Source organism: Tauraco erythrolophus, chromosome 17 (genome assembly GCF_009769465.1).
Source record: "Tauraco erythrolophus isolate bTauEry1 chromosome 17, bTauEry1.pri, whole genome shotgun sequence".
In the NCBI taxonomy this organism is placed as follows: Eukaryota; Metazoa; Chordata; class Aves; order Musophagiformes; family Musophagidae; genus Tauraco; species Tauraco erythrolophus.
In genome coordinates, this window is record NC_141481.1 from 15,351,821 (window position 1) to 15,369,727 (window position 17,907).

General features: G+C 44.3%; 1 protein-coding gene across 3 annotated transcripts; it reads left to right on the forward strand.

Moving 5' to 3' along the window:
* Nucleotides 1–546: 546 nt before the first annotated feature.
* IL4R (interleukin 4 receptor) lies at nucleotides 547–17,693 on the forward strand. Of its 3 annotated transcripts, none has more exons than XM_086622114.1 (10): nucleotides 547–584; nucleotides 5,613–5,726; nucleotides 9,897–10,035; nucleotides 10,919–11,073; nucleotides 12,140–12,294; nucleotides 12,902–13,058; nucleotides 13,831–13,930; nucleotides 14,549–14,618; nucleotides 14,758–14,834; nucleotides 14,940–17,693. In XM_086622114.1, exons 2-10 carry the CDS (start codon nucleotides 5,657–5,659, stop codon nucleotides 17,116–17,118), a joined length of 3,102 nt encoding a protein of 1,033 aa, XP_086478240.1. In that variant the 5' UTR covers nucleotides 547–584; nucleotides 5,613–5,656; the 3' UTR covers nucleotides 17,119–17,693. The 3 variants fall into 3 exon arrangements, with proteins under 3 accessions (XP_086478240.1, XP_086478242.1, XP_086478241.1); XM_086622116.1 differs by lacking the exon at nucleotides 547–584 and having other exon boundaries at nucleotides 4,961–5,726; nucleotides 14,910–15,385; nucleotides 15,488–17,693; XM_086622115.1 differs by lacking the exon at nucleotides 547–584 and having other exon boundaries at nucleotides 4,961–5,726; nucleotides 14,940–15,679; nucleotides 15,734–17,693.
* The last annotated feature ends 214 nt before the right edge of the window (nucleotides 17,694–17,907 follow it).

Below are 17,907 nucleotides of genomic sequence, written 5' to 3' on the forward strand. Positions count from 1 at the left end.
CAGAGCAGCGGCCCCGCCCCGGGCCCGGGCCGTCGCGGGAGGCCCCCCCCCCCCCCGCCCCCCCCGCCCCCCCCGCGCTTTGCCCCCCCCGCGCGGGGAGCGGCAGAGGCGGGCGGACACGGCGCCCCCGCCGTCGCGGAAGGGCGCTGCCAGGACGGGGCGGCCCCAGCCGGGCGCCACGGGGTTCTTCCGCCCGTCATCTTCGCGAGAGCCGCGCCAGCCTCGGCGGTGCGGCGGCTCTTCCCCGCCCCGGGAGCGCGGCCCGGCTCCGGGCTCCGCTGGGGGCCGTCGCGCGCGCTTGGCCGCCTCCGCCCGGCGTAGGCGGCGCCGCGCTGGCAGAGGGGCGGCGGGGCCCGGCGCAGCCCGAGGGAGCGGCGGGACGGGCTGTACCAGCGCGGCCGACAGCCGCTCCGCCGTGCCGCCGGCGGGGCAGTGCTCCGCGGCGGGGCGAGGACGCAGATCCGGGGAGCGCGGTGCCTGTACCGGGGCGGACCCCCAGGTGCCGCGGGGCAAGGACCGGCCCCCACCGAAGCCCGGGCGCGGAAGCCCGCCGCGCCGCTCCGCCCGGGAGCCGACCAGGCAAGGTACCTACCGCGGCTCCCCTTCCCCGCCCGGCTCGGCGGAAGGAAGGTCGCGGTGCTTTCGTTAGCTATGGCTGGAGCTGAAGTTGTACGATTTGCGCTTCGCGGCTGGCGCGGTGCGTGCCGTCCCCTCACCGACGCTGAAGCAGAACTCGCTTCTCCGCGCTCCCGGCGCGGCGGCGGTCCGGGCGGCGGGGGAGCGGCCCGGGCTGTCCCGGGAACGCGCCGGCCGCGCCGCCGTGCCGAGTTGGCTGGCGGTGACACGGGACGGGGCGGACAGAATTCCAGCCGCTGCTCCGAAACGTCCCTCCGTCCGGCAGGGGTCCCGGGCGGCGGGTGTCCCTGGAACGCGTGGGCTGCCCGTGGTGCGGGCGCCGCTCGGCGCGGGCTCCTCCCGGACGGAGCGGCTCGGGGCGCTGCTGGAGCCCGCGAGGCAGTGCCAGCGCTGCCCTTGGCAGACGTGTTTTTCCTTTCTGGAGGTTACTTAATTCAGGCCCTCCCTTTGAAATAATTTAAGACAAAACTAGTATAATTCCCAGAAACTGACAGATTTCCTTTCTGCTGGAAATGCTGCCTGGTGGGTGCGGGAAGCACGCTTAGCCGGGGCCGTGTCCGGGAGCGGGGCGCTCCCCGCGGGGAGTCTGCTCGGAGCCGCAGAGCTGTTCCCCAGCCTCGGGTCCCGTCCTGGAAAACTGCTCGCGGCGGGCGTGGACTGTAAGAGAACTTAAACCGATTTATGCTAAACGCTCAGAACCAGGAGTTCAGGAATGTAGGGTCGGGAACGAGCTGTTCTGGTCATTTAAGTCTATAGACATTTTGGATTTATTTTTTTTTTTCCAATATGCCCGAATTCAGCAGTTTCCATGCTTTCTGTCAGTTCTAAATTGGAAAATATCTACGGTTTTCTTGCTGCTTGCAGACTACGATTTGCACTTTGTCAAATTATGTGGAAGTACTGTATTCCTTAAAGGCCCAAATGACCTGTTGTTACGCCCTTTGCTGACTTTTGTCATCTCAATATGAAAATATGCTGGAATGCAGAAACTTCAGCTTAAATCTTAAATAAAAATTGGCCAGTTTAAAGTTTTTTAAAGAGAATCCATCTGCTTATTTTGAGAGATTCTTCTCGGATTTATGAGGAGAGATTTATCCAGATGTGCCTTGTCTTGCTCCAGAAATGCAGATATCATTTCTATGTTGTTGCGTAATATGACATTAATGCTAAGTATCTCAAACTACGTGAAAGAATTTGTGCAACAAGGATGACGTTAAGATGTTAGGAAAATTACTCATTTAAAAAGAACAAAAAAGAATGTCTTGCTCCATTAAAATCCACCATTCTGAAGTTAAATTCCTCATACAATGATGTGTGAAATACTGTGTTAGATAAGCAATATTATGTCTATTATGCTCTTTAAGATAAAAAATGTGACAAAGCCTCCCCACTAAAGAATCTGTGATCTAAGGACCTGGTCACGGATCTGAGTTTCTGCTTACTCAGCGCTTTCCACTGCAGTGGTCTCAGCAAGAAGAGGTAATATTAACACAATGGTGTATTAGCTGAATTGCAAAGAAGCATATGGGAGTGGTTTGCTGTTCGGTTTAGATAACACAACGCAGGAACTACTGAATTTTATCTTTTGGCCCTTCATTGACCAAAGTTGCCATCCTTAATTATTGGAACTTCTAAATATCTTCTAGTCTGCCTTTTCGTCTAAACCTTCTCCTCAATGTAGTATACAGGACTCCCTCCTCAGCTCCCAAATTCTTGTGAAAACCCGCTTTGTGTGAGCCGCCTGCGCCTTTCACCAAACACGCTTTGTGCGGTTGCCTGACAGTCACATTGCGTGTCAGTGAGTTGGTATCACGGTTTGTGTTCCCGTAGGTCTGCTGTTCTGTATAGGCACTTAGAAAAAAGATAAAAGCGGCAATAAAAAAAGATGGAAATTACTCCCTAACTTTCTCATTTTCAAATTTTTATACAAAGTAAGTTGATGAACTTTTGCTTTGCTGCTGATTTCATTTTAGTTTGCAGTTACAGCCAGTGTTTTAAACCAGAAAAAATAAGACAAGGTGTACCTTAATTTTAAAAGGAGCCAGTTTTAAAATAGGGAGTGGTCCTTTACCTGTACGGTTGCAGCACAGGTAAATTAAGCAGTCTTCTGTAGAAATCACTGTCACCTGTCTTTCTGGCATGAGTTACTCTTTAAGGGTAACAATTTTGCAAATCATGTTTGTAGATTAAATGTGATCATAATTTATTTAGAAGCCCAGACCAGAATTTATTACTGTTTTTCTTGATAGTAGATTAAATCTTTTCAATCATATCATATTTTTTTTTCAAGAGACAGAAATGATAAACGATCAAAGCATATAACTTGTGCCAGTAAACATGTAGCTCTGGTAGATATTTCTTCCATAGTTTTGGGGAAGTCATTTATGTCTTTTTACACCTTACTTTCCTCAAGTATATTGGGTTTACTAGGTTTGCTGTGATTCTACTAATCTCTTATGTGTTACATACTTGATATTTCATTGTTTGATATAAAGAAAAACTTAAGAGCTATTGCCATTTTAAAATTTTCTCCCTTTGTGTTGGATTTATGTTCCACTACTCTTATTTAAAAAAAAAAAAAGTTTACAGTTTCATTAGAGCTGTGGGTTGACTCCATTTTCATCAACATATGCAGATCTTTTCTCCTACGGGGGAGATATTTTGGTCTGACATCTGCTGATTCATACATGCTTATGGGATAGAAGATTGTCTAAGAGTTTCTTGGAACTCCAGTAATGCAAGTGTTATTTAACAATGGACTGGAAAGCAAACACTTCCTCTCTTGAGAATTCCAGGAAAAAGGAGGAAAAGAACCAGGTTTTGTTTGTTGTGTTGGTTTTTTTTTTCCTGAGAAGCAGCAAAGGCACTTGTATTCTTTACAAAAAAATTCATTACTATGCTCAGTCACATTTTGTCTTTTCCCAAAAAGTGAAAAGCTCAGCTCTTGAGTAATAGTTTTCTTAAGCGTTTATGAGAAATTCATCTTTCAATTATGTCCTTTTTTACTAGTTGAGCTGTAACTGCCTCAGAGGAGGTCACAAAAGAGTTTCCATTCTAATCTTCTATTTTCACTAACAATGTTCTTATCCCTTAACCTCTAAGGTTGACATTTTCCATGTTTAATCTTTAGAAACTTGTTTTAAAGAGTGGTCAATCATGCATGTGAGAATGGAAGAAATATGGTATCTTTAAATGTGACGTTTCTGACAAGCCCAGAAACTTGGATTATGAGGTAATTGCCTTGGAGCTGAATCTGATATACTAAAGTAAAGACTGATCATAAGTGAAGTGCTGGTACTTCTAAATATATTGAAAGAAATTAAGATCTATTGCTACATTTCACAATTTTGTTTATGTAGATACATGTATCAGTAAAAGGTGTGGTCTTCTCTATAAAAAAAGTGAATTTCTGTCCCTTCCTCAACTGAAAAAGAGCCTGGCTGTTGCCTAGCTTATATTTATTCTGTTTGAGTATTTGACAGCAAATATTCAGCAGCTATGCTTGAGAATCTTCCCAGTTTGAGAGAGGAGTTATTTGAGGAGATGCAGCTTTGGCAGCATGCCTTTGAGGCTGCACATCCTTACTTGTGCGCAGTGCCCACGTGCATGCTGCCAAAAGGCCATTACATTTTTCCTAAGCTAACCACTTAACGAGTTTATACCGCAGCAGAGTTGCTGATCCCTTGCCAATTCCTTTTGTCTTGTGTGCTGGTGAAACTCAAATCTGTTAGAAGCGTCAAAGGTTGTTCTGCTGCTGTAGTTGGAGCAGAGGATATTGAACCGCCACCACCATCAAATACATTTCAATGGTCTCTTCTGTGTGAGAATCTAACAAAACTGCAGAAAGCCCAACACGACTTTCCTGCTGAAGGAGATCTTCGGAGAAGATCACTCACTTCACTCAGTCACATAGAGAGAATCGTGAGGTTTTGATATCAAAAATAACATGCCACCTGGGAACTTTGCAGATGTGAGCAGAGCAACTGTAGCATGCAGGTACTAAGAACACTCTGTCCCGGCTTGGAGATTAGAAAATACCAAAAGCATGAGAGGAAGTGACATATATTAACAGACAATGTGCTGCTGGGTAAGTTTTATCCCTCTTACACTGAATGCAAAGTCAAGGTTATTGCATATTAGTTAGCATGACTTTACCTACAAATTTACCAAAATTTTAAATGCATCACGTACACTTCTAGTGATAGGAAAGTTCGTGGCCATATCTAATCCGGAATATGATCTTCCACTAAGTGGCTGTGTTGCATCAGCAAAAAATCTTGAGGGAGTAAGTTTTTTGAAAATCTTAAATTAAGTATTTCCTCTGTTTTCAGTTTACTTAAGCAGCTTCGCTATGCTTAAAGAATTCTAGTATGTAAAAGCTGCTGAATATTCCTTCTCTGAAGTTGTGCTGATTATATCATGATTAGGAACGCGGTTTATGACTTCTTTCTAATTATTCACTGTTTTAATGAGTCTGCATTCTGTTGAAGCAAGGCTCAGAGGTCTTTGCTAAAATCTTTTTCAACAGGATGGTATTATCTAGGATACTGGTGATAGGGCTTGGGGAAAACATTTTAGTCAATGGATCAGACACTTCATTCTTTAATTCTTTCAGTTATCTGAGTGGAATCATAGGGCTTTGGTGACATGTTGGTTGTCAGTGATTTTGGTCTAGTTTTTACCTTTTTAAAATCTCACATATAGCAGCTTTGCTTTTCTAGTAGCTGAAAAGTGTAGGTTTGCTACCAATGTCAGACTAGTGTTCTCTGTAATTAAAACTTTGCAGAAAAGTCTTCCAGCTCATTTGTATTATCCTTATTTTTCTACGCTTCTCATTCTTCCATGAGCTAACTTTAAGGGGATCAGGCACTGCAGGGGATCTGAATCCTAACATCTAGCAGAGCAGTAGGAAGAACTACACCCTCACCTTAACTAGGACACTGATGTAAGCTTATAATAATGTTTTCTGTTGGCAGAATTTCAGCACAACTTGCCCTACTGAACCTGGGCAGTGTCAAGGATGGCAAGACTCCCAAGTGCTGCACTGCATACTCTGTGGATCTTTTTCTTTTCGTATACGACAAACAAAGGTATGTTTGTCAATGTTTTAAATTATTATACTGATGTTTTTATTGACATCATTTTCCCATGACTAGTAGGCAATGCTATTACCATTAATAAACTAATATAGAGTGTAACTTCAAATGTCAGAAATCTCTGTGTACTAGAGTAAATTCTTAGCTTTTTATTCTTTTAATTGATCTTTTCGCTAGCTAACTACATGTTTTAAGTTTCTTCTTCTTTAAATTTCTTCAACATGATGTTTTTGTTGAGGATTAAAAAAGCAATTCAGTATTTCAGTTCCCTTTTTTAACTACATGAAGTGAAAACAAACTCTGTGCTGTATGTGGTTTCAGAAGGAAATTCTGAAATATCTGAGATTTAAAAAAAAATACCATGTACCAGAGATGGAAAAGGGAGAAGGTCATAGGAAAAGAATACAGAAGATAATGCAGAGTTCTGGAAAGACATGAGGGCACCAAAAGGCGAGATAAAGTAAAGCTGCTTGTCGTCATAGCTTAACACAGCAGGAAGAGCTTCATTTAATTGAAGTTTTCTTGAAGGTGTAAGATCATTAACACATAGAAAAATAATGCTGTTCATCTTTAAAGGGCTTAAAATGTTAGTACTTCTTTTAAAATTGCATCTTAAAGTGGAAAAAAAAAAGAAGCTAACAATAAAAATTCAAATGTCAACCAAACATAAACAACAGCAACAGGATAAATAAATAATGGTTCTTTTAAAATAAATGAGCAGTGTGACTGTTACAGTATTGCAGTTTAGTCTCTAATTTGCTGCTCTTCTGATGATTCTTGCTCTTTTTTGAAGAATCAGGGGTCACACAGAATGAAAGGGAACTAAATATGGTGCTGCGATCCAGAAAAGATGAGTGATAGTTCTTGTCTACAAGATAAATGTTTAGTCTTAGTAACTAAACCAAAACATTTTCTAAATATTTGAACACTAATGAAACTGAGCTGCAGTCAGTTTTAGGTTTACAGCCAGTCAATATACCAGGCAATTTAGATTACAGTTTTTATACTGTAAAATTGCTGTACATCCTCGTTTGCGTAAGTGAGCCCCACTGAGGTTATTGAGCTTCCTCAGGTGATCCAGGACTGCTTGGTAGTCAAGTTTTGTGGGAAAAAAATTGCCTTTTAGAAAGGCAAGTGAAAGTAATGGTGGATTTTAATGAGGGTGAAAGACCATACCCTGACAGTACTAAAAATTAACTGTTTGTTTGAGTCAGGTTTTTATTAAAGTACTGGAGGTTCTGGTGACAGATCCCATTGTATGTCGTGTATCATGTCCATTGAAAGGCATCTGACCGTCATGTTTATTATGTTTGCAGATACTGTACTGTATCAGAGTACGCAGAAGTTACATCAGAATAAATAACACAAGTAGAGTACAGAAAAGTAGAAATGTAGGAAGGATAAAATGAAATTAGGTATTTTTGACAACAAAAGATCTTGCTTGGGAGAAATAAGCTGAAACTTAGGTACCCATTGGAAAGAATAAGTCTGTGAAGTAGCAGTGGCCGAAGGAAAAGGATCTTACAGGATACGAATTGTTGGCAACTTAATCTTGAATTTGCAATGTCAATGACAAGAATGGAGAGTTAGTAATGTGCTGGGCCATGGAAAAAAATTATTTACATACTATAGAGAAATGAAATCATGTCTTTATATGGCCCTTGTATAATTGCTACAAGAGACCTTCTAGCAGAATCGCTTAGGAAACTATCAGGAAAATATCGATTAATAGGGTTCTAAAAAACAGCCAAAGCTATTCTAAATTTTTACAGGGAATTGAGATGTAGAACAGGCAAGAAGGTTTTATATCTGTACAACTCCTGCAAGAAAAGGGAGATATTGTTAATATTTACCAATTACAGAGAAGTTAAAGATCAAAAGAAAATACAGTTAATATTCAAGGATCACCTCCTCTAAGTTCAGGAGCAGTACATCCCAACAAAGAGGAAGTCAGGCAAAAACACCAGGAGGCCTGCATGGATGAACAAGGAGCTCCTGGACAAACTGAAACACAAAAAGGAAGCCTACAGAGGATAAAACAAGGACAGGTAGCCTGGGAGGAATACAGAGAAGTTGTCTGAGCAACCAGAGATCAGGTTAGGAAAGCTGAAGCCCTGACAGAATTAAATCTGGCCAGGGACATCAAGGGCAACAAGAAAAGCTTCTATAGGTACATCAGTGATAAAAGGAGGACTAGGGAAAGTGTGGGCCATCACCGGAAGGAAACAGGGGACCTGGCTACCCAGGATATGGAGAACGCTGAGGTACTCTATGACTTCTTTGCCTCAGTCTTCACTGGCAAGAGCTCCAGCTGCACAGCCCAAGTTGCAGAAGGCAAAGGCAGGGACTGGGAAAATGAAGAACCACCCACTGCAGGAGAAGATCAGGTTCGAGACCATCTAAAAAACCTGCAGGTGCACAAGTCCCTGGGACCTGATGAGATGCATCCACAGGTCCTGAGGGAACTGGCAGAGGAAGTTGCTAAGCCACTGCCCATCATATTTGAGAAGTTTTGGCAGTCCGGTGAAGTTAAACATAGCCCCCATTTTTAAAAAGGGAACAAAGGAAGACCCGGTGAACTACAGGCCAGTCAGTCTCACCTCTGTGCCTGGCAAGATCATGGAGCAGATCCTCCTGGAAACTGTGCTAAGGCACACGGGGAAAAAGGAGGTGATTGGTGACAGCCAACATGGCTTCACTGAGGGCAGACTGTGCCTGTCAGATTTGATGGCCTCCTATGATGGGGTTACAGCGTTGGTGGATAAGGGAAGAGCAACTGATGTCATCTACCTGGGCTTGTGCAAAGCATTTGATACTGTCCCACACAACATCCTTGTCTCTAAACTGGAGAGACGTGGATCTGACGGATGAACCACTTGGTAGATAAGGAACTGGCTGGATGGTCGCGCTCAAAGAGTTGCGGTCAACGGCTCAATGTCCAAGTGGAGGCCAGTGATGAGTGGCGTTGCTCAGGGGTCAGTTTTGGGGCCTGTGCTCTTTAACATCTTTGGTGGTGACATGGACAATGGGATTTAGTGCACCCTCAGCAAGCACCCAAGCTGTGTGGTATGGTCAACACGCTGGAGGGAAGGGATGCCATCCAGAGGGACCTTGACAGGCTGGAGAGATGGGCCTGTGAGAACCTCATGAAGTTCAACAAGGCCAAGTGCAAGGTCCTGCACGTGGGTCAGGGCAATCCCAAGCACAAGTACAGGCTGGACAGAGAACGGATTGAGAGCAGCCCAGAGGAGAAGGACTTGGGGCTGCTGGTTGATGAGAAGCTCAGCATGAGCCAGCAATGTGTGCTTGCAGCCCACAAAGCCAACCGTATCCTGGGCTGCATCCAAAACAGCGTGGGCAGCAGGTCAAGGGAAGCAGCCCCTCTGCTCTGTTCTCATGACATCCCTCCTCCTGCAGTACTGTGTTCAGCTCTTGGGCCCCCAACACAAGAAGGACATGGAGCTGTTGGAGCGCGTCCAGAGGAGGCCACGAAGATGATCTGAGGGCTGGAGCACCTCTGCTATGGAGACAGGCTGGGAGAGTTGGGCTGTTCAGCCTGGAGAAGAGAAGGCTCCGGGGAGACCTTCCAACAGCTTTCCAGTACCTAAAGGGGCTGCAAGAAAGCTGGAGAGGGGCTTTGGACAAGGGCATGTAGTGATAGGACACAGGGTAATGGCTTTAAACTGAAAGAGGGGAGATTTCGTTTAAATACAAGGAAGAAATTTTTTACATTGAGGGTGGTGAGGCATTGGAACAGGTTGCCCCAAGAAGTTGTGGATGCCCCATCCCTGGAAGTGTTCAAGGCCAAGTTGGATGGGGCTTTGAGCAACCTGGTGTAATGGAAGGTGTCCCTGCCTGTGGCAGGGGGGTTGAAACTGGATGATCTTGAAGGTCCCTTCCAACCCAAACCATTCCATGATTTCTGTTTCAGTATTACTACTGGAGACCTTCTTTCTCTCCAACACTATAGACATTGTCTCCAGAAAGGTGAAGATGTTTGGTGACATGCATCTCTGTTTACCCAGAACACGGAAAATAACAGGGCTTTCACTTAATTTATAGGGTGTTGGTAGCTCTGTTTAGATGGAAAAGTTAATGTTTCTGCTTGGTCCAATTTATGCTTTTGATTCTCCTGCTTTCTCACTGTGTGCTGCTTCTCTCTAGTTACAGCTGCAGGACATGTCCAGGAATTTGCATGCTTCACTGACTATGACAAAGAGCTGATTTGTCACTGGAGGGTGCCTGCACAAACAAATTGCTCCAAAGAATTCCTGCTCTACTACAGGAATAAATCTTTTCTGCCGTAAGTGTTTAATAAGATATTACATTATCATTGTTGGAACTTCGTATGTCCTGTAGCTATTATGAGCTTTGATTCCTTCCAACTAGCATGGATGTCTGCGACAAAGTATAATCCAGGTTGTTCTTCTTGCCAGGAGGAAAATGAGTTGCTGCAACTAACAGCATACTCTGTTCAGTGGTCTGCTCTTCTCCAGACCTCTCTGCACTCTCAGTACAGAGGGGTGATCAAGTCCTACTTGTAGGAGTGCAGGGCTCTCATAAGTTTACTCAGCCTTCACTTCATGTGAAATTTTGCCTCCTTCAGGAGAAATCTTACCTGATTTACGAGTCTGTAGCCTATGTGAAAGATACTCTGCCCTGGAGCCCAGGTCATTATCTCTGCATACATCTGACTCTGTGTTCAAGTCAGATGTTGTTCCTGTTCTGCAGCAGGGTCAGTCATCGTCTTCTGCAAAGGAAGGTGCATCTGGGCTCTCTGGTTCCTCTGCACGTGATTTCTCCACACAGTCGTCCAAATAACCTTACTTTGTACACTGAATAAACCTGTGCCTATACTAGCAAGCTGTCAGTCTGCTCCTCCAGAGTTGGAAGTGTGATGAAGGGTGTTAATTTTTCCTCTTAGAATCAATGCTTAGCCTTTCTTTCAAGTTTTTTTGTTTGTGTGATACAGATATCCAAGGGGTGTTTGGGGAGGGTGGGTTGTTTGAGAGTTTGAGGGAGCTCAGGTTTGGTTTCGGTATGTTTGGGCTAAACATTTCTAGGAACAGAGCTCATTTGTCTCAGATTTTATTAGCTCTACACATTGGGAAGCTTAATTTCACCTTTTCAAAGAAATAGTGTGCTACACTCTCTAAACATCACATAATTTTCTGCCTGTTTTTCAGAAATCATGTGTGTGTCCCTGAGAATGGAAAAGACAGTTTAAGGTGCACTTGCACAATATGTCCAGATTATTTTGTATTTGGCCTCACTTATGTTCTAGCTCTGCAGTTCAATGGGACTGATATGTGGAATTACAGTGTTACCCCAGCCCGGGTTGGTAAGAAACTGTTTACTTTGTCACCAGGACATCTGGTTCCAGGCTTTGCAATCCTAGCTAACTCCTCCTTCATGTCACTGTAACAGTTTTTCCTTATCCAAGGTGAATAGTGCTGTGCTGACTAACTGGCAAAATCCGTTTGGCTTAGAAACCTGATTCTGGAGTAGATTCTTAAGGAAAGAGTATAATAATGGGGCAAGCAGAGAGTGATTCTTCCTCTAGCTGTACCCTCTCAGCTGCCAGCCAGCAGCGGTTTGGGGGCTCATGCTGTCACTTACAGCTGTAGAATTCAAGGATGAAGAGGAATGTGCTACTTTCAGTTTCTAGAAAGACACTGGGCTATCCCTACTGAAATTTCTCCCATTCCTGTCTCTGTCATACTGTGATTTTTCATGCTAGTTAAATCATCCCCCTGAACAGATTTTTACAGTAATTGCTGTTGGATTATAACAGCCAGTGATAAAAAGTTAATGGCTCTGCTCTTTCACAGAACAGAGTGTAGAGATACAGTTTATGTCTCTCTGTAGGCGCCTAGTTTGTTTAGAACAGTGTGCTTGTTCGTGACATCTGTCACCTCAAACACGCAGCGGAATCCTTCGCATGCCCGAGGCGGGCATTCAGCTGCATCGCCGAGCTGCTTCGTTTCCAGGTACCCGACTGTTGCTGCTGCTTACCCGCGGAGTAAGCAGGGGCCTGCAGCGGTTTGCTCGAGGCACGTAGGCAGGACGGCCTGGCTGTGAGGTGGGCAGGAGCTCTGGGACTCCCCCACGGCACAGCGATTGTCAGGGCGCAGGTGGTTTCTGTTTTTCCAGGCTGAAAGCCACATCCAGTGCACCGAAGGGCTGAACCTGCAGTTTGTTCAGCCAGCTCGCAGTCAGTGCTTGTTAGCGAGCACTTTACAGTTGCTCTGTTTTGGCCTCTGTATCCTGTGCTGCAGCGTGGTGAGAAGGGCTGAATGCAGTGGCTGCGATGAGTCTGGTCTCTGGTGAATGTTTGCCTCTCTGCTTCGCTCCGTCAGTGCTTTCCCAGTGCCATGGTCTCCTTAATTGTATTTTTTAACACACAGTTAAGCCAAGGGCCCCCAAAAATCTTGCCATTGAGAAAGCTGAAAATGGTAATTTCAATCTGAGCTGGGAGGAGAGCTACTCTCCTCCATCCATGCTCTCTGGACAGCCGGTCATCTATGAAGTGAAATACTGGAGGAAGCAGCACCCAACAGAGGTAAGAGACAACAGTCTCTTCATTTTCTGTCTCTCTGGAGCTTTCAGGTTTAAAAAGTCCTCTGAAAAGTCTTGAAACCGTTTAATGAATAATGGTGTAAGGGCCAGCAAAGGCGAGTCTCACAGTGTTCCTCATCACACACTTGCCACAGGTCACATTGCCCCAGGGTGGTCCAGCTGGGCTTTAAAGGATCGGACATCTTCTGACTGCCACCCCAAAATGGTTTGCTGCTCATAGTAGACAGGGCAGAGACGGAAAATACAATGCTTCTGTTCCCTGAACTTTATTTGCTCCTTAGACATCAGGAAGCTGGAGGCTATTCATGACCCCGTGGTGCACTTGAGGCATTTCAGACACCCTCCTGAACAATCCAGCGCTTTAGGACTGGCCTGTTTCTGGTAGGGAAGGAACATACATGGTGGCATGTCACAAACACTGCCCACTCATGACAACAAAACGCAGTATCACAGCAGACTGGGTGTACAGTCATTCATTTGTTCCTTTGCGAGAGGTTGCTGAAACACAGAACACTATTGTTATTTAACTGCTGTCACTAACTCTTCACCTCATAAAGAAATCAAAGTGAAATTTCTCACTTTTTTTTCAGGTTTCTGTAAAAGCAATTAACTACCAGGCAAAAAGCCTTGAAATTCCTGTGAGCTCCTTGAGGAGAGGCTATGATTATGTTGCAAGTGTAAGGTGCAACTACACAGACTACCCGGCCTACTGGAGTGAATGGAGTGAAGAAGTTGAATTTCACTATGGTAAGTATTGTACCAAATAACAGCATGATAAAAGGAAGGTGCAGTTTTATAAACAATATCATGTATACCCTGCTGCTCTCTTCTCAAAGGAGAGTTATGGAATCGTATCTTCATCCTTTTGAATGTATCGTGGATACATCTGTAAGTGCTTCCAAAGAGACTAAACGTAAAAAGGCAACTCCTGGGGAAACTAAGGAAGAGAAGACGAAGGGAAGAAAAGGCTGAAAGGGGTTGTGTTTATTCTCTCTAAGTGTTTCGTGAAGTAGACACCAGGGAAGGATAAGAGGTATTTAAACTAAAGAATAGCATTGATGTAAGAGCAAGTGGATATAAATGAACAAGAGCTATTTAGGCTGCAAATTAAGCAATACTTTAACCATCAGAGGGCTGAGGGTTTATAAAAATCTCTGAAGAGTAAGAGAGGACAAGAAGCATAACTGCACTATAATGGAGATGATAATGCCATTTTAGGGACTGTGTGACAGGTTTGTCCCCGAGAGCTGATGAATGGCCTCACAGTACATGTTGGCTCTCCCAGCTCCTAACATTCACAGTAACTGACTGCAGTACCTGCACTGGTCTTTCAGACACGCCACACACCATCGCCACTGGTAGCTGTGTATGTTCTGTTGTTTATCTGCTGGAGGCTTTATTTTACATCCTCTAAAGGAGCGTTTTTTTTAAGGTGCAAAAGCAGAGCAATGAGTTTAGTGTTGCCAGTACATGTATTTGTATGTACACACACGTGTAAATGTACATGTTTATTTAATAGATTACCGAGTAACAGCTGAAGACATTCTGCAGATGGCTGTCCCCATATCCTGCATACTGATCATGGCAGTATCTGTCATTTGTTACTTCTGTTTTACCAAGTATGTATCATACTATTCATGGGTTTTATAAAGTAGCAGTTTGCACAGATATTGATATTGCTATGGATTTGCTGAATGTCTAATAGTACAGGCATCTGATGTTTTGTTTTTCCTCAGCACGTTTGTCTCGCTCTCTATGAGCAAGCATTTTATAAACACGAATCAGTTGCACTCTGTCATTTTCTGAATAGATAACTGAATGTTCTTTATTAATCTTACTAGAGCAGGCTTGTTACAGCATCCAAAACAGGCTGCACTTATGGGATTCGTCAGTTTTGGACTTCAGTCTTTGCTGGAGTTCCAGTAATGATGATTACATATCTGTATTTCACTTTAATTTTTTTTAGTGGTAATGTGAAAGTGGAATCCTATCTGTTTTGCACATCATTTCAAACACGATCAGAAGAACATGTGACTGGCTGTGCAGAGCAGGCACGCACCAAACACACAAACATCTTTGCACTAGTTTAGTGAAAAGCAGCACTTGGAGATGCACAGAACAAGCACTTCCTGTTGCTGCAATGCAGATGGCTAAGGGGGAGAGAACAGAAGAGGGAAGTGTACGCTAATGAAGTTAAAATGCAGTCAAAGCAAACAATTTTAATTCTTCCCTTGCAGAGTGAAGAGAGAATGGTGGGATCAAATCCCAAATCCAGCAAAGAGCCATTTGGTCGTAAAAAATGTCAAGGTAACTTAAAGGCTTTGCAAAAGATACCTTTTCCAGATCACCAGAAGTAGGATATGTAATAAGTGCTATTGTCTGGCTAGTGCAGGGGATACTAAATACAATTCACACGTGTCCTAAATCTCATTTGTGTTTCTATTAGTTTTCAGTTTTGTGCTACATTGATGAAATTAAGTTCCCTTTCCATGACTTAAAGCAGAGTCATATGGAAAACCAAATGTAAGTAAGATAAAGGGGAAAAAAAACCTCCTTTGCTTTGCAGTATAAAATAGTTTCCTATTACATAAACATTAACTCTCCTTTCCTTTTGACTTCCAAAAACAGAAGTTGCAAGAACTGTCTGGCTCAAGGTTTGTCAAGCCAAAACTTCAAGGGGAAAGATAACATCAGAAACGTTGAGAAATCTTGCAGTTGCCACAGCAAGTCCGGAGAGTGGTTTCCAAAAGGCAGCAGCACAGTTTTAACCCCTGAGACAATTCTGGTTGAAGAGTCTATAGAAATCTGTGAATGTTTGACAGACATTGAGAGCCAGGAAGAGACTAGTGACCAGATCACCATCTTTGAGCCTTGTGCGAGCAGTGTTAGTGCTTTCAGAGAGCACGCTGAACACAATGATGTGCTAGCCAGCATGTTTATTGACCTCCTGACAGATGAGAGCAACATGCAAGACAACAAGGACCCAAACATCATCACTGGTGAGAATAAAACCTTTGAGAAACTTGAGTCAGAAAGTCAGGCACTGCAAAATCCAAAAGAAAGTGCAGCCCGGAGTCAGCAGCCATGTGATGTTTCTCATACAGTCTCCCTTTTCACCAAAGCCTCTCAAGATGATTACAACTGTAGCACAGGCAGCAAGAAGTCAGAACAATCAGAAGAATCCTTTGAGTCTGGCTATCAGAGCTCCAGCATAAATTCTGCTTCTGTTGATGCAGGAGATCTTCAACATACGTTTCATCAAAGCCTTGTTCCATGCAGTTCAGAAAGTCAGCATGACTCGTGTGTCCTGATCCAGGAATCTCCAAATAAACCATCCTTCGGGACCAAAAGAGACGCAATAAGCAACCTTGCACACAAGAGTTTTGATACGCTTTTGTCTCCATCCATGGAGCTGTGTAGCTCTGCATATAAGAGCTTTGACACCCTTATGTCTCCATCTGTGGAGCCCTGTGGTTCTGCCTACAAGAGCTGTGACACCCTTATGTCTACATCTGTGGAGCCCTGTGGTTCTGCCTACAAGAGCTTTGATATTCTTGTGTCTGCATTCAAGGAACCAAGTAGCTCTGCATATAAAAGCTTTGATACCCTTATGTCTCAGTCTATGGTTAACAGTGGCCTGACTGTGTGTTCTGGAAATGTGTGCTGCTCACCACCTTTGACACAGTTTTCAGAGACACCAGAACTTAGCTGCAGAGGTCAAATTTATCGACCCCTTAGCAATCAGGCATTTTATATCAACTACAGATCTTCCTGCACTGAGCTTGATTTTCAAAACACTGGTTCAGAACATACTGATGTTCCATCTTTCTCCACACATGCAAATGACAGTGCTTCAGCTTTCCTACTAGAGGAGGAAATACATAAGCAAGTAACGTGTCAAAGTGTTCAAAAGAAAGCCAATATAATTTCTTGTCCCGTTGGACCTCAACCATCTGGTTATCAATCTTTCGATAATGCAGTTAAATGTAAGGGTACATACTGTGACAATGACAGTGAGGTTATCTCTAGGTCACTACATGAATCCTTCATTTGTCTTTTATACAACAACCTGAGAGAAACACCTCCAGATACCACGATCTGTGAACCTGGCCAGAGGACAGATGACCACATCTGTTCGATTGTACAGGGTTTTGACTGCAGCATTGTCCCAGGTTTAGCCTCTAGTGAGGACGTCACACAGACCAGTGATGACAGCCTTTGGATCATCAACTCTAATGAGCTGTCTAGTGATGGCAAAGATGAAAATACCAGCAGAGATGAACCGCTGTTGCATTTTTTAGAGCTGAACTGTCAAGATTTTGACAGCAGAGAAAGAACTATAAAGGGGACAAAACCCAACAGCTTGAACTGTACTGGTAAAAGAGCACAAGAAAGCAGCAGTAACAGACTAAATACTGACTTTCACTGCCACATGCACAGCCGCTTGAGGGAACTTGGAAATGCAGGGGAAGATAAAGAGGTGACAAAGCATGTGGTGGGCAGGAGGGGTGGCTCAGTAGCCAACTTACCAGAAGAACCACTGGACAGCATTGGGCTAAATTTAGAGACAAAAACTGCAGAGCCCCTGGAGCTCCTGGTGTCAGACAAGTTGTCACCTCCTCTTTTTGTGGATAACTCCTGTCCTTCTGATTCTCACACTGTTCACAGTGAGGGATCCAGACTGGCACCTGCAGTTAAAAAAAGATCAGTAGAACTATTGAGGGAAAACAACAGGAAGAATGAGAAAAAAATGAAACTTGTACAAACCCTTGCCCAAGAGGACAACTGCTACATGAAGGTAGCCTAGCCACACTTGCCAAGACTGAACCAAACCAGTCTTTGGAAATAAACTGTATGGCAAATTGAGAAGTTGCTTGTTCTTCCAGTCTTGCTTGAAGTGAGGGCTGCTGCGGCTCAGACATGGATTCAGTAGGTTGTAACACTCATACTTGCTGCAGGCGTGTGACGCAGGCCCCTGGGGACAACGGGGCTTGACGCCTGGCAGCTGCAGCCACAGCTCTGTCCGGGGGCGAAGCCAGAGCTAAAGTTTCTCTGGCCATCATTGTCCTCTAAAAGTGAGCAGCCCTGCATAAAGTACAAGGTTCTAGTACGGCTCCTGCGGTTATGGCCCCGGCTCTGTGTGTCGCGTGGGAAGCGAAGGTGGTGCGGAAGGGGCTGACGCACCTGGAAGTGAGACGTAGGTGCAGGTCGAAGGGGAAGTGACAGACTTGCACTGACAGCATCACACGGCTTCCATAATTTATTTATTTGGGGTGGGGGGAAGGAGGGGGTCCTGTGTGCCTAGCCCCCCATCATGGGGTATATGTTTCTATACTTGCGCAGTCAAGACCTGAAATAAAGATTACTGTCATCTGAGCTTAAGCAATGCTATTATTGATGATTAGTTTCTTTCTCTGTAGAAGCACGCTGAGTTATTTCATACTTCTACATTTCTAAGCAGTGTTTTAATGTCTAATCAGACATTTCTAAGCAGTGTTTTCCCAGAAGATTTGTCCAGTGTATGGTCAGACTCCCTAAATTAATGAAGCATTTTTTCAGCTTCTTGTTCTTGTCCAGTCAGAATGGGAATTATGCC